At 42.9% G+C, this 16,867-nt stretch overlaps 1 protein-coding gene across 10 annotated transcripts in view; it reads left to right on the forward strand.

Moving 5' to 3' along the window:
* Positions 1-16,867, forward strand: part of KALRN (kalirin RhoGEF kinase) — a 695,559-nt gene that overhangs the window by 365,844 nt on the left and 312,848 nt on the right. For 7 of the 10 annotated variants that reach the window (XM_069555992.1, XM_069555980.1, XM_069556000.1 and 4 more), the window contains exons 11-13: positions 689-880; positions 12,397-12,605; positions 16,051-16,225. In XM_069555992.1, coding sequence (XP_069412093.1) covers positions 689-880; positions 12,397-12,605; positions 16,051-16,225 — 576 coding nt within the window. The remainder of the gene's footprint in view (positions 1-688; positions 881-12,396; positions 12,606-16,050; positions 16,226-16,867) is intronic. The other 3 variants (XM_069556005.1, XM_069556031.1, XM_069556042.1) reach the window with 1 other exon arrangement.

Raw genomic sequence — 16,867 nt, forward strand, 5'->3', positions numbered from 1 at the left:
TGTGCTTGTGTGCGTGCATGCAGTAGCATAAGATAAACAAAATCACCAGACACCTCCCCAACCTTCCCGCAAGATTCAAGCCTTTGCTGCGCACACAGGGAATTGCCTGCATCTCCTCGCTCTGGCTGTGGCTGCTTCCTTCTGTCAGTTCCCTGAGTTCTGACCCTTTCCCCTCCAAAGAGATAGCTCTGTTCCAAAAGATAAACACCAGTAGTTACAAGGGACTTGGGGGAAAAGTCATGCAAGTTTCCCAGTTATTATTTCTCTGGTGTTCTCATATAGAAACCCAGCTGATCTTTGTGCATGAGGTATTTCCAACTCTGGCAGTTACAGCCTGAGAGGTGAGGGCAGTGATGGATCTCCCTAAGGGTAGAGGGTCCAGGCGAGGCTGAGGAATGGAGATTCTAGCATGTCTGCTCTCTTCTTTCCAGGACACCCCACCTGGGAGAAATCCCAGGGAGAGAGGAGGCACCGAGCTAGTACCGCTTGTGCTGAGCTGCCAGGCAGGCTGCTGGCTTGCTGGGAGGTGGTGGGTGAGCTGGGCGCTCAGCTCTTCCAGATTAGGGAGCTCTGGGCTCAGTGCCCACGCATTGCGCTCCAGCTCTGGGCAGCCCTGGTGGGCTGGGGGAAGACGTGAAGCTCCATTCGTGACTGCAAGTTGACTTTTCCTCACTGTCATTGCTGGCAGAATACATACACCAATGCGGACAAGCTCCTAGAAGCAGCAGAGCAGCTGGCTCAGACAGGGGAATGTGACCCGGAGGAGATCTACAAGGCAGCTAGACACCTGGAGGTGCGCATCCAAGACTTCGTGCGCAGGGTGGAGCAGCGGAAGCTTCTGCTGGACATGTCTGTCTCCTTCCATACTCACACCAAAGAGGTATGGGAAGTTAGCAAGGAGGGGCACTGGGCTGGGCTGCTTTTTTCTGGCAACAGTCAGGTTGATTTCGTAGCTTCCCGAGGTCTGCCTGGTGTCCTGGGTGGTCTGGAAGTTACTAGCCTCCTGAGGTTGGTGATATTAACAACTTGCTCCTGATAACTTACACTGCGGTCTCAACCAATATGGGGCAAAATTTCCTCGTTATTTCTAATGAGGAGAGGGCTGGGGAGGCAGATGGTTTGGGGGGGCGGTCAGTTAGAGCATTCCGTCTGCAACTGGAGAAATCTGGGAATTCCTAGTATAGAAATAGTCACCTTAAGAGGCAATAATAGAGGATCAGAGATTCCTTTCCCACGCAACACCCAGTTTCTCTTGGTTGATGTTTCCCATCAGAAATCAGAGTCCTGCAGAACTTAAATCATCTTTGCTACCAGCAGGGAATATACAGAGTTTGCAAATCTGTTCAATGTTTTTATTTTTTTTTAAACAGAGGATTGAATCATCTAATGAAGTCTGCCGCAGTGTACTAATAAAGTGAGAGTGTCCTAACCTTTCTCATTGTGGAGCAAAAGCCAGTGAAGGGAGGGAAACCGGGGTGCCATCTGTGCAGGAGGCTGGGCTTAAATCTGGCCCCTGAATCATTCACAGAGTGGAGACAGGGGAGGGGAGGATGGATCATGTTACGCTGTTGGCGGGATCAAAGCCCACAGAGAGCAGGAGAGTTGCAGACCTAGGCTGCTTTTTGGCTCCGATTAACGCGGGGCCATCTAAGTGGCCAGCGAGGAGGCACATTTAACACCTTCTGTGATAACACCTGTGACAGATGAGCTCATTAGGTGTATACATGCTTATATTCCCCCAGGAACCAATTTTAATGAAGTATTAATTAAAGTTGGATTGCTGCTCAGGAAGAAAAATTAACCTTACTTAATTAAGTTGATTTTTGATATTTGAAATGCCTTAAGAAGCCTGGTTGTTCCTCCTTCACAGGCTTTTCTGACTCTTTGTGGGAATGAATGCAGATCATTGCAGTGTCTATCAGAGTTAAACATGAAAAGATATTTTCTAAACTGAGATTCCCCAGGCAGATGAAGAGCTGGGGAGCCCTGTGAAGCTGGCTCCGCTGCTTCTCCATGGGACCTACAACCACCCTCTGATGAGCATCTGTAAAGCAAGGGGGGTGGGGGGGGGATTAGCTTTAATCCGAGTTTTCCTGCCTGGTTGTCTGCTTGCTGTGGCTTACTTGATTCTTAATAGGTCTCAGAAACCAAAGGCATGTGTATTCTCTTTTAATTACGAGCCTGTGGGTGGGAGAAAGGAGCATGAATGAGCAAGAGCCACGTTCCTTGTGAGGACTGTGGGGCTGTAGGCTGCCAAAGGAGGGGTGGACCAGGTTACTTTCCAGGGAAGTGCCCTCCTGGAAAGGTAACTGAGGCTGCCAGGAAGCCTGTCTAGCTGCACCTCCAGCCTTCTGGACATGGAGCTAGGAGGGTGGGATTCTAGTCCAGAGCTTGCTGCCATAAAACCCTGTGTGTGTGTGCTAATCACAGTGTCTCTGGCCTTAGGGTGCCTCATTTATAAAATTGCGCATTTAGACTTACTGTCCCTAAGGCCCTTTATGATTCTAATGTGAATTCAAGATTTTTTTTTTCTCCTCTTCTTCTTTATTTGATGTCGATAATCATAATTAATAATAGTAATTAAGCCTGGTGTGATATATGTGGTTCATCTAGCCTAAGATTTGGTCTGTTGCAAGCACTCAGTGTATATTAGGTAGTATCTTTTTCTAATTGAATATTGACTACTTGCTAGACACATACAGCATCTCATGTAATCCTCGTGAGAACCTTATGATACAGGCTTTATTAAACATATTTTCTAATGAGGACACTAAGGCCCAGAAAAGAACTTGTCTGAGGGTACAGAGCTGCTCAGTGCAGCAGGGTCTTGACCTGTCTTCCTAAATTCTGTGCTCATGTTCTTACCTGCTACCATGCATTCTGTTCTCCTCTCTCCCTCTCATGTGTCCTCTGCTCCTCTGCTCTTCTTCTTCTCCTTACTCATATTTTTACCTTTCCAAACCCCAAGACAGAGGCAGGGTAGCTCTTCGATGAAAAAAGTAAAGGAATAGTCAGGGATTCAGTTATCAACCACTGTTCTCCAAGATAGCTCTCAAACCTTGCTAAGTTTGGTCCTGTTTGAATCTGAGACTTGTTTTCCCAGCATCGCTCAGTTTATACAACCACATTCATATGAAATGGCACCAAAGGAAGTGGGATGATACTGGGACAGGTGAAGAAAGGGAGAGGGAACGAAAACGGATTTCCCCCACTATGTGCCTAACTGTTTCTCTGTCTAGTCAATAGCAATGAGAATTGTCATTTTTAATTCTAATTTTAAATATCAGAGAAATTAATAATTTGCCCAAGGTCTTGTAGTGAAGATGTGCTAAATGTAAGGACTGAACCCAGATCTTTCTGACTCCAAAGCCCCTGCTGTTTCTCATTGCCCTTTCATAGAAAGACTGGGAAACAGACTTGGAAGAGTTTTCTAAACCCAGGAATTTATTTGAGGCCGTCGGCAAGTAGCATAGTCTCTTTCTTTGGGACCCCAAAATATGAGAGAAATTAGGAGCAGTCCTACCTGGATGCAAAGGGGTGTGTGATTGTGAGGCCTTTTCTGTTCAAGAGATCTACAGCTCTCAGATCATATACATTCTAACTTTTTCCAGGAGGGAAAGAAAAGTATCATTTTGAGTGGCTATCATAGTGGGGCTCCTCATGGGGGGCATCCTGTAGGACTTTTTATCTGCCCATTTCCTCTCAGTTACCTCCTATCCCCAAACTAGTCTGTCTGAGGTCCCTTTTATACAGAGTGGAGAATACGACGTGTGTATGTAAGTACACACTTATGCATATGTGTTGTACACACACATGGTGGGTGCAGCAAGATCTTAGATGCCAGATTTCCAGCTCTCGATCTTCACTGGGCATGGCTGTGTGTCTTTGGAGTAATTACTTAGTCTCTATTATTTTGTGATAATTATGATGGTGACTATTATAAATTTGAGTCGTACAATTCTAATACCCACTTTTTCCTAGTAGAAAACTCCCTCCCAAATTTATCCTTAGATCATCTCTAAAGTAGCTTGTAAAGAACTTGAGGACTCAACTCAGAGGCATCATTTTTTCCTTGAAGTTCTTCCCTGGTGCTTCCAGCTTCCCACCCAGACAGGATAGGAGCACTGTGTGTGTACCTCATCAACGATGCCGGGATCTCACTGAGATTGTTGACTCTTCCTCGTCAAATCGGAGGTGCTCATATGTAGAGTACACATGTAGGTTTAGATGTGTAAACATAGATTCTAATATTTCTACTGCTTGGTCTGATACTTAGTGACGCTGAATAAATATTAAACAGGCTTACTTGACAATGAGAAGCTAGTCACTTTTCCTAAAAAAAGAAAATAGAAAAAATAAAAAGGTGGGGGAAAGCCCGTTCAGTTGCATCATTCATCTATTCCAGTTTCTTTGATTTGAACTCTACGGACAGTGTAAACAAAGGAAGGCAGGTGGGGAATCTGAGTTGCCTGTGGGAGCTTTCCTCTACAGCCTGTATAGCAGGCAGAAATGGATTATTGGGTAGTCAGAAGTGAGGATCCTTGAATGGGCTAATGAAGGAATGCCTGTGGTTTGCTTTTTCCCTATTCTGTTTAATGCCTCTCAAGACACACCACCTCGCAGACATTGCTAAGTGTGGATCCTGTCTGATCCTGGTCAATTAACTCTTGACTCCAAATGTCTGATCCTGGTCAATTAACTCTTGACTCCATCCTCTTTACTCTGTCAGCAAAGTTCTGATTTTTACTCATGGCAAGGTTAGTAGCCAAGTTTACTGGTCCACAAGTCCGTGAGGGAATTTTGAGTTGCTATGGATGTTTTCTCTCTTACAGTAAATAGAGTGAATGGAAGAATAATTTTCTACTCAGCTGTACCAAAGATGTACTTTAATTAGGATCAGAGGGGAAACAGAAGGAAGATATGAAGAAGGCTCGTTTCTTCTGCAGATTCAAGAGTCTGCTTGATTCTGTTTGCCAGCTTTGTGAATTTTTCATGACTAAAGGCATCTGGAGGGTTAAAGGCTTCTAATTATTTAATTGCACTGTTATTAATAACCTTGAATAATTAGAAACCATCTAAATATTCCATGTTAAGTGATTCATTAAATCATAATGAATCTATAGAGTAAAATATTATACAGTTATAAATCACACTGTCAAAGATTATTAATGGCATGAGAAAGAGCTTGTGGTGTCATATATAAAAAGCTGTATATCCATCATGACCACAATTTTCACACACTTAGAATAAAGACTAGAAGGAAGTATACAAAGAAGTAAGAATGTTATGAATGATTTAATTTTCCTTTGAATATTTTATTTGTTTCATAACTTTTCTTTAATATTTTCAATTGAAAGTGAGGAACAATCCCAATAAATGTTATTTTATAAAAACAAAACTTTCCATCTCTACTTTGAGAGAAGAGCTACATAATAAAGAGAGGTAACAAACATGTGCTTGGAACTTTCTTATGCATCCAGAACCTAGCTATTAATAGAAATTGTGCTGAACTTTCAAATATCTTCCTTTTGCCTGGGGACAAGAGGCCAGCTGGCTGTTTGCTGGTCTGGAAACCTCAGGGAGAATGTAGGGAGAAGTATTTACTCAAGTCCTCATTTTCTTTGTCCAGGGGAAAAAAAGGCATTTGTGGCAAGTGTCATCTGCTCCACAGAGATTGTCCGGCAGAATCCTCTCTCTTTGCTGTGTTTCCATGGAAATGCTGCAATTGCTGGGTTTTCAAAATAACTGTTTTTAGATATTTTTGTAGTCATAATATGAGAGTCAAATTAACTGAGGAATGTGTCCAAGATAATCAACCTCAGCTCTTTGTTAAATGTTTAATTAAATGCCATTTCCAATTGTTTATAACCCTGTGAAATCCTTCTTTCATGCTATTTCCTGCTCAAATAGGTACATATAACACGAACGCCATAGATACACACATACACACACATTCCTCTATCTGCCCACTATAGAACCAAAACTAAATCCGTTTTCAAAAGGGATTATTGGCCTTAAGAACAAAACAACTTCTTCTTCTATGTCGGTCGTTAGGCTGGTATGGTATTTATTTAAGAGATAGAAACTGGTAGTCAATGCCAAAGGAACATGATGCCTTCAAAATGAGGGAGGGGTGACTCATCCCATGGAATCGGTGTTCCTTTTGCTTCTAGGGGTCCATCAGTTGTATCAGTACAATGGCTACCAGGACTGTGCAAATGGTACAGCCAATCAACAGGAGAAAGCAACAGAGTAAAATTACCTCTTTCCTTAACCTCTCATCCATAAGCTTCATCATTTCTACAAACCTCCTAGTTTCTTCCTTCCTGTCCCTCCCTTCCTGCCCTTTCCAGTTGCCCTTTTCTCAGGCTGCCCCTCTGTGTAAGCAGAATGGGATCCATGCACTGGCCCTTCCTGAACTCACTGGTTTCAGTCTTAGAGCAAACTTTATGTAGCTCATTGAAAGGCGGCCTTAACTCCCCCTCTACCAAAATTCAGAGTCTCAAATCAGGTCATTCTTTTGGATATAGGTATTTGGGGCCATAATTACATATGTTCTCTGGGAGAACACAAGAGACCTAAGTGTGCATATCACGTGCATGCATGTTCAATTGTGTCTGACTCTTTGCAAACCCATGAATGGTAGCCCACCAGGCTCCCACCTGGGAAGCAGGGCCCAAATAATTATTGCCAAGCAGAGAGCAGAACCCTGAAATAATGGCCCTTGCACAGGTGTGTTTGATCAAGAACAGAGGGTCTGGAAATGGCTGAAACAGGAGATTTTTTTTTTCTCGGGAGCAGGTGGGTTGATGGCAGAGGCACAATGTTAATTAATATTTTAGACTGTAGATAACCAGAGGGTTAGGAGGATTATCCTAGGGGAGAGAAATGGAAATGGAGGACAGCAGGAAGAAACATGTGGTGGCTGCTCCTAAGCTGCCTCACTCACTCCATGATTTCACCTCATTCTTGCAATGGCTTGTGATAACTTGAACTGCAAGATCATTCTGACTCAGTTTCATTGGCTCCCTGATAATGAATAAATTAATAATAGAAGTGACTCTCTGATTGAATTCTTTTCAAAGCAGTCTAGGCATGCTCTTCAAGAATAAGTCAGATGGACACACAGACAGAAGGAAACCTACAGGAAATTCAGATAGTAGGAAACTTACAGCCTAAGGAACGGAATATGGGCCCTTACTCATAGGTTAGTCACGCTGATGTTAATGTTTATCCCTCAGAGGTGCTTCTTCAGAATTATGAGCCTGCAATTTAAGCTTGCTGACACCAGGGGACGACTTGCATGATTTCCTGTGGTTCTCTACTCAAGCCTTCCAGATACTAAATAGTATCTTAACTTGGTAGAACAATTATCTTCAAAGTGTTGCTAAACTCTCTGGACTTTGAGTGTCTTGGTGTCAAAGATGTGACTGCAGTTTTTTTCAACTTAGAGAGGCATTTTTATTACAATTCTCTTCTTTACCTCAGCTTCTGGAGAACCCCCCTGCACACATACACTCATCACATGTACTTTAAGTATGAAGCACTTGAAGCAGTTTTCCCATGATCATAGAGCGAGGACAAGGGCAAGATCGAGAATTATCCCCAGTATATACCAATTCCGTTCAAGAACTTCTTTCCCTCTGGGTTTTGTTTTGGTTTTGTTTTTACAGAAGGAAAAATGAAGAAATGTTATCACTAACCCTTTGTCTCTGGTGCTTCCCTATCTCTGAGTCAAATTCCATAGCAATTTTACTTGACATTTTATGCTCTTGAAGGTAGACCAGACCTTTCCTTTCCTTACCAGGCTGCTGACCACTGGGCTGAGTGGCGTCTATGTTGTACATCATTGATTTCTTAGTTGATTTTCCTTAGTGGTAGGTTTTAAACTACCTTAGACAAGATTTTCTTTATAATAAAGTAGAATATGTGACCTGATAATGTGAGGAGATCAGTCCTGGGTGTTCTTTGGAAAGAATGATGCTCAAGCTGAAACTCCAGTACTTTGGCCACCTCATGCGAAGAGTTGACTCATTGGAAAAGACTCTGATGCTGGGAGGGATTGGGGGCAGGAGGAGAAGGGGACGACAGAGGATGAGATGGCTGGATGGCATCACTGACTCAATGGACATGAGTCTGAGTGAACTCCGGGAGTTGGTGATGGACAGGGAGGCCTGGCGTGCTGCGATTCATGGGGTCGCAAAGAGTCAGACACGACTGAGCGACTGAACTGAACTGAATGTGAAAAATCAACTCATTAATCAGAGAATATACAAGAGTAGGACACATTTTTATTAAAATGATATTGACTCCCGAGGTCGGTGTGTTTCCTCCGACATACCTAATCTTTCTCTAGTCTTTTTGTTGTTACACTGACATCTCGTCTTTGGCAAGTTTGATCTTTAACTGGTCCCTACAATTTAGCTACATGGCTACCAGGTGGAGGGAGTGTCATGAGTCATGGTGGGTTTACTCAGAAAGGAATAATGCTGACTTTCTTCCCTAGACTTACACCAGAAGTGTTCAAGTTTTTTACTGAAGAGGAGAAAAAAAAGAAACTCCAAGCTATGAAGCCATAAAAAGGCTTAAGGATGGTACTGAGAACAAAATTATCCTGAATAAAATAAATTCCTTAAGATATCTATAAACTTCTGAGCTCTCTCATTCTTGAAATAGGAATACCAGCCTCATCCTGAGCAGTCCTCCATCCAGTGGCTTTTCTATCTGGACACACTAAATTTGTTTTATTCAGTTCAGTTCAGTTCATTCCAGTCGCTCAGTCATGTCCGACTCTTTGCGACCCCATGAATCGCAGCACACCAGGCCTCCATGTCCATCACCAACTCCCAGAGTACACTCAAACTCACGTCCATCGAGTCAGTGATGCCATCCAGCCATCTCATCCTCTGTCGGCCCCTTCTCCTCCTGCCCCCAATCCCTCCCAGCATCAGAGTCTTTTCCAATGAGTCAACTCTTCGCATGAGGTGGCCAAAGTACTAGAGCTTCAGCTTTAGCATCATTCCCTCCAAAGAAATCCCAGGGCTGATCTCCTTCAGAATGGACTGGTTGGATCTCCTTGCAGTCCAAGGGACTCTCAAGAGTCTTCTCCAACACCACAGTTCAAAAGCATCAATTCTTTGGTGCTCAGCTTTCTTCACAGTCCAACTCTCACATCTATACATGACCACTGGAAAAACCATAGCCTTGACTAGATGGCCCTTTATTGGCAAAGTAATGTCTCTGCTTTTCAATATGCTATCTAGGTTGGTCATAACTTTTCTTCCAAGGAGTAAGCGTCTTTTAATTTTTTGGCTGCAATCACCATCTGCAGTGATTTTGAAGCCCCCCAAAATAAAGTCAGCCACTGTTTCCACTGTTTCCCCATCTATTTCCCATGAAGTGATGGGACCAGATGCCATGATCTTCGTTTTCTGAATGTTGAGCTTTAAGCCAACTTTTTCACTCTCCACTTTCACTTTCATCAAGAGGCTTTTTAGTTCCTCTTCACTTTCTGCCATAAGGGTGGTGTCATCTGCATATCTGAGGTGATTGACATTTCTCCCGGCAATCTTGATTCCAGCTTGTGCTTCCTCCAGCCCAGCGTTTCTCATGATGTACTCTGCACAGAAGTTAAATAAGCAGGGTGACAATATATAGCCTTGACGTCCTCCTTTTCCTATTTGGAACCAGTCTGTTGTTCCATGTCCAGTTCTACCTGTTGCTTCCTGACTTGCATATAGGTTTCTCAAGAGGCAGGTCAGGTGGTCTGGTATTCCCATCTCTTTCAGAATTTTCTTAAGTGACATGTTTCCTATCCACGATTTTAATCTCTCTCTCTCTCTTCACATAGTCTTGTCTTTTCTTGCTTTTTTAAAAACGAAATTTCTGGACTTTTCAATCTCTAGGTTTTCCTTAGGTATCCCAGGACAAAGTTGCAAAAAACAGAAAAGAGGGGCCCAACTCATGTTAGCATATTGAAAGATCAAATCCAGTATCAATCTTTTACCAATTTAAAAATGGAGTACTTCAAATTTTTCCTCCATCTTCTAGTGGGAACTGGAGGTGGCTTGCATAAATATAATAATATCTAGCACTTACTATATGCCAGGTACTGTTTCTAAGTGATATGCATATTTTATCATATGTATATATTTATATATATTAAATTTATTTAAATGTCAAGTGTGTGTATATATGTATACATATATATACATACATATATATACACACACGTATCTCGTTTGTTTGTGTGTTTATACATAAAGACATAACACACACATATATATCAATTTATTAATGATCTTTGCAACTCTGTAGGGATAACAATTATTACTATTCTCATTTTACTGACAAGGAAAATTGAGGTGTAAAGAGGGTATTACTTACCCGAGGTTGTAGAGTTAATATGTGGTAGAACTGGGGGTTCTTTCTTTCTTACCTTTCTTTTTTTTTTCTTTCTCTCTCTCTCTCTTTTCCTCCCTCTCTTTCTTTCTTCCTTGTTTTATTGTTTAAGTTTTTAATTTTTTGATTTAGAAGTTCTTAACTGCTATGCTATATTGCCTCTCTATATAGCAATTTTTCAGAGATTCCATTGTCTCATACCCAGGGACTTCAGCACAGTTGGAAAATGGTTTTGCTCCAGGAAAAAGAGCAGCCAGAAAGTCTGAAGTAACTTTAAGTTATAGTGACCAATATCCTGAACTTTCTGATTTCATACTGATTTGAAATAGATACATTCATACCTGTAGGAAAATGTACCTCAGCTTAAATAGTCTAGAAAGCTTGTGTTTTATGACAGGAAGCTTGTTTGTAAAAAATAAATAAATATGTAAATTGAACTAAACCAGACACAAGCTGCCAAATGACAGGAACACTGAATAATAATTTGCAATAGGCTTATTAATAATGCTGTTTATTTAAAGCATTGATAATAAGTAAATAATTTATTTTTCATAATCTTTGAAGTGAGCAGGTCAAATCTTTTTCTTTCCATTTTGTAGATTAGGAAACTGAAGCTCAGAGAAGTTCTTACCTGTCCAGAAAGAACACACCCCCCCTTTATTTGTTACCTCCAGGGTTTCTTAGTCTTATGAACTCAACCTCTTCTGTCACACTTGAGGCTTTTCCTCTCTTAAAGACAAGAATAATTTGTCAACAGTCTGAAGATTATTTTTGTCTCTCTTTATTGTCTCTTTTCTAACCCCTTGTTACAAAGGCCACACCATGATTTACGATACTGAGAACCAGCAAGATGAAATAATATTCTTAAGATGGATATTTACCCATGTTTTTGACATGGAAAACTTACAGAATGTTAGAACTGTAGGTTAACTGTTTTATTTTATGCTCTCCTCAGCCTCTGTTACACACGAAGTCTGATGAGCAAAGATGATGTACTCAAAGACAGCGCAGGTTACGGGAAGAACAGCAGTCACAGTCGGCATCTTCTGGCTCCTTCTCTCAGTTTTTTCTCTCCACTGGCTTTTCTCCTGGTAGAGTCATGAGCTTATCTTTTCTGCTAACCGGGGGAAGATCCCTTGTTTCTAAGCAAACATCAGACATGTCTTTCCCTCCACCATTCATGAAAGTGCTCACTGAGAGCACTTAGAAGTGGAGCACTGTGGAAGGCCACCTGTTTTCACTATGAGGAAGAGCCATCAAGACATTAATTTAGTAATTCAGTTCTACTCCTCATCATTTCCAGTACTTACTCCGTTCAAATCACTACACTTAGCTCTTTTGAAGTTGTCTGACCAGTAACATCATCCTGACTGCATTTCATCATCTTGAATATCATGAGGGAAATGTCTTATATTGAAATTAAAATAAGCTATACCTCTTTAGCAGTCAACTTTCTAACCAACGAAACAGTCCTGAGAAGAAAAAAATAGTTTAGCCTAGCACATATTTTCTTAATTAATCTTCACTTGGTTCTTAGTGAACATCCCATTCTTTCTTGCATATTTGTAAAATCGTGATACATTTCTGGGAATCTGCCTCTAGCTATCTGCAGGAAGTGTGCAGAGTCCTCCTTTATGAAAAGATGAAATAGAATTTGTCCATCATCAGTTCCCTGTTCTTCCCACTCTCTCAAAAATGAGTTAGCTTCCTGCTCTAAGACCGGTTTTCCAGAACCACTAGAAAGTAAAGCACAGAGGGTAATTCCTGTCCTTAGGGAATGCCTGTACTAATGGAGTAAACTTAGCAGAGATGGATAGTGAATATAAATACAGAGATGCAAACTGACCCGTAGGGTGCTGATTAGAAGGACAGTCTGATATTGAACTGAGTAGTTGAGAGTAGGTTGGGTGACCTGAGTTCCACACTCTTGCCCTTAACCCCAGCCCTCCACTCCCATGTGCCCTGAGTAGACTCTGCTCTCTCTAACCCCTACAGCTATGGACATGGATGGAAGACCTTCAGAAGGAGATGCTGGAGGATGTCTGTGCAGACTCTGTGGATGCGGTCCAGGAACTGATCAAGCAGTTCCAGCAGCAGCAGACCGCCACTCTGGATGCCACACTTAATGTCATCAAGGAGGGCGAAGACCTTATCCAGCAACTCAGGTCAGCGCCTCCCTCCCTGGGGGAGCCCAGCGAGGCCAGGTCAGCATGGGCGGTGCTTTCCAGTGGGAAATGCCTTGGACTAGACACGAGATAAGTCATCATGTCCTGGTCTTGGCTCAGCTGCAGCCAGCTTTGTGGTCTTGTGTGAGCTTCAGTTTCTCCATCTGTCAGATATAAAAACGCCTGCACCATACCCAACTTGCATTTAGAATGAAATAGTCAGTGGAAAAGCTCTCATGTTTCAAAGAATTATGTGATCAATAAGTAATATAAATACAATAAAAATTTAGCAATATTCAATAGAAAATAAACAGCATCTTCATTAAGAATGATGGCATATTTGATCATGCAAAGAAATAGCCATTATGGAACATAGTGTTATTTGGCATCTGGTCTTGGGCTAATTCTGAATTCCAGTGCTCCAGACAGTAATAATGTGACCCCAAATGACTGCCTTTGGCCTCATGCGAACGTAGGGAGTGTGCGATGTGTCCTACTCTGCTCTCCGCTTACCCACATAGGACCTTTCTACCATTCCTTGGTACCCAGAAAATAAAACTCCTTCTCTATTGCCCTAAACAAATATAGCTAAGAATGACTCTTAGAAAATCCTGTCTGACACCTTATATTCATTTCTAGTAATCCCCCCCAACCGCCCGTTGCCTCCTTTCTATTTGCATCAATATCTAGTTTCCTGTCCCTGTCAAAGGCATCAGCTCCTCAGATAAAGTGTCATGAGGCCTTGAGCAAGCCCTCAGTAACCTGCCATGTGCCCAGGTGATATGTAAATAGGATTTGATAGCACTAATGATGTCTGCCTGCGGGGACTTGTTCCTATCCCCAAATCACTGAGTGCTGGGACCTCTGCCAGCTCCAGATAGTAATAATCTCATCAACAAGACCCAGGACAATCCTGAGGCCAGAGGGAATTACTTCAGTTGGAAAGGGCTTCCTCCCACCCCCCATCCTCAAACCAGTTGTCCAATTAAATAAACAATAAGAACTTACCTTAAGATAGCCGTGGCATGTTTTTCTGTTGGATTGATCATTTCTATTCCAAACATTCACACGCCATGTTCTGAGTCCTCCTGTTGCATACTAACAAGACAGCCTCTTTCCTTTCTTCCCCTGGTTTATCTTCATGAATGTATAATACATGACAGTTTCGTCTGCCTACCTAGGAAACTCCACTGTTATTTGCTTCTGAGGAAAATTCCAAATAATGAGCAGTTACTTAACCTCTGTGGGCCTCAGCTGTTTCATCTGTGTGATTTAGAGTTCACTCTAGGAGCTTGTCAACTCCAGAATTATGTAATGGCTTTTGTGTTTTCTTTCCAAATGCTTTCCACAAGCTTGGCTGGCCTCTCTGTGGGACTGAGTCTGTGGCAGATGCCCTGCCCACCTAGCACCATGCCTGAGGGCTGAAGGCTGCTCTGTGTTGGTGGCGACAATGATATGGCTGATGCCTGTCCTACCAGTTTAAGTTCTATGGATTTCAGAGAGGACCACAGACATGTGACAAGAACCACTGGTGACTGTTCCTTCCACCACTAGTCTGACACTCATCTAGGCTCCCTTCCTTGATATCAAGACCAGTCAAAGAAAAAAGTGACCAATCCCTAGTAGACATTGGCAAGATGCCTCCCACGCACCAGCACACACGTCTTCCCCAGGCCTCATGACTCTGCACACTGGAGCACCTAAGGTGCTTTTACACTATGTCTTTGATTCTAGTGTATATGATAGTGACAGAGGTGCTGTACAAAGGGGCCAGAAATCATCCTTTTCCTCCTAGAAGCTGAGTGATAGAGAGAGACTGAGGGGAGCCATCAGAGATAGTAGTCACTTCCTCTCGTTAGTACCGTTCTCAGCAAATGCACGATGTATAGTGCTCAGTACTCCTCCTGAGTTCTTTTCATGGTTGGGGGAAGCTGTGCATGGTGAACTTTCATGCCCAAGTAGGCCAAGGTGAGAAGAGAGGGACTGTAAGTTCTCTAGATGACAGAAGGGGGGGGTGGCGCTCTTGGCCTTGTGCTCCCTCCAGTAACAGTGTGAGCTTAGACACCATTGCTTCTGAGTCAGACACAGGCCAAAAGTACCTGGTCTTCAGAAAAGCTGCTGCTGAGAGCATTCAAAACTAAGGACTTTCCCCTCTGACTTCTTAGATTGCATCAGAAACCAAGATGTCATGAGATAATGAACATGCCTGTTTCTTTCAAGTCCAGGGGCTCTAGCTTACTCACTCAAGGCCTTATAGAATCTAAACATTGAATTCCAGTTTTTCTATTGTAATGGTCTCTTTGGGGGTGTTACAACCTCGCTTGTCTCAGCAGATCAATGTTTATCTCGATCAGTGTTTATCTCTTTATTCCCTCTGTGATGTGTCATCTCCCCTTACTGCCTTTGTACGGACCTTCTCTGTTCAGAAAGCCCGCCCTTCCCATCTACTTGGTTCATCCTTTTCTTCTAACACTCAAATCAGGACTTATCATCTCTGAAGCCTTTGTTGGTTGCTCAGCCTCTTGTGCCCTAGATTCTACTTTCCCCAACTGGACCTGTGCCCAGTAAGAACCTGACACATCTTCCAGAATTAACAGTCATTCATACAGCACATTCCTGGTCACAGAGTACAGTCATGCATGCCATCTTATTTAACAGCAAACCATGCCATGAGCAGGCCGGGGATTATTAAATCCACTTTACAGGAGGCAACTGAGCCTCAGGGAGGAGATTTCCCAAGGTCACCAGCCCATGTATGTCAGAGCAGGGATTTGAGCCAGGCTTCAAGCTTTCCTAAGTACAGCTTAAAGCCTATTAAATAACACCAGCCATAACTTTGGCATAGAATTATAAAGGGGATGAATAGTTTTTGCAGCCGTGATCTCATTTTGCTTTAACCATGATCCTGTGAGTTAAAACTAGGCAGGATTTTTTCCATATACTTTTAATTTGTCTACCTTTATGTATCGTGATATGTGTATTTGTGTGTGTATATTGAACTATGTCTTGGAGAAAGAAATGGCAACCCACTCCAGTGTTCTTGCCTGGAGAATCCCAGGGACGGGGGAGCCTGGTGGGCTGCCGTCTATGGGGTCACACAGAGTCGGACACGACTGAAGTGACTTAGCATTGAAATATGTGTATATTAGACTATACATATGCTTGGAAGCATTCCATTTCATTGATATTTACAGAACCCCTTTGCATGTGCTATTTCATTTGATTCCTGTCACAGTTCTGTCTGAGGAATAGGACAGCCGCTAATCTCGGAGCTACAGTGCTGTGAACCCCAAAGAGGGTACATGTGTCTTTGGTTCACCTATTAGGCAGACTGTGCCAGGCTCACAATAGGAGTCTGATAAACATCCATTGCCTGAGTGACTCTATTGATTCCCATCCCCCTTGCTGAGACAAGGAAAGCTCCCTCTCCACTGTCACTTTTAATATGGCAAGCCCCTCCTTTCTCTCTCCCACTGTGCCACAGGGACTCGGCTGTGTCCAACAACAAGACGCCCCATAGTAGCTCCATCAGCCACATAGAGTCGGTGCTGCAGCAGCTGGATGACGCCCAGGTGCAAATGGAGGAGCTGTTCCACGAGCGCAAGATCAAGCTGGACATCTTCCTACAGCTGCGCATCTTTGAGCAGTACACCATTGAGGTAGATGTGGGGAAGAGGTATGGGCAGGTGGAGGGCAGGCTGCCTCCTGGCCAAGGGTACTGCCCCAGAGCCAGACTAAGGGGACTGGACGGGATTATGTATCACAATACATTTTTAGAGATCAGCAAATTCATGTTCACCATGTTAGATTCCTTCCAGTCCCTTTCACCCCACTGCCAAGCAGAGGCTCTCTCCTCAGTCTCTGGAATTAGTCCACTGGGAAGGGTTTGTTGGTTTGCACTGGACTTTTGCTTGGCACTTTGGTTCCTGGAAGACCATGGAGTTGGTCATTTGGTGACTGAAGTAGACTTGCTAAATTCTATAGCTTCTTGAGTAGGAAGGTATTAAGATTAGGTGGTCTCCTCAGCTGGTGACTATAGATTAGGGGTTGGATGGACTCACACAGCAGCCAGGAAGTCAGAGGAAGGAAGACCCAATCCTTCGTTTGCTTTCTGCTTATTAAGAAATTAAGCGTGTGCAAAGGTCATTTGCTGGTTCATCTCATCAATGCCTCAGCTCATCCTGGGAAGGTCAGAATCTGGTGTTCTGATATATTTATGTCCTCTTTTGATGCCTACTAATAATGTTTGCCCCACATAATACCAACCTTTTATTATTTTCTGCTTTAAGCCAGTGACTAAA

The sequence above is a fragment of the Ovis canadensis genome, chromosome 1 (assembly GCF_042477335.2).
Source record: "Ovis canadensis isolate MfBH-ARS-UI-01 breed Bighorn chromosome 1, ARS-UI_OviCan_v2, whole genome shotgun sequence".
Classification (NCBI taxonomy): domain Eukaryota; kingdom Metazoa; phylum Chordata; class Mammalia; order Artiodactyla; family Bovidae; genus Ovis; species Ovis canadensis.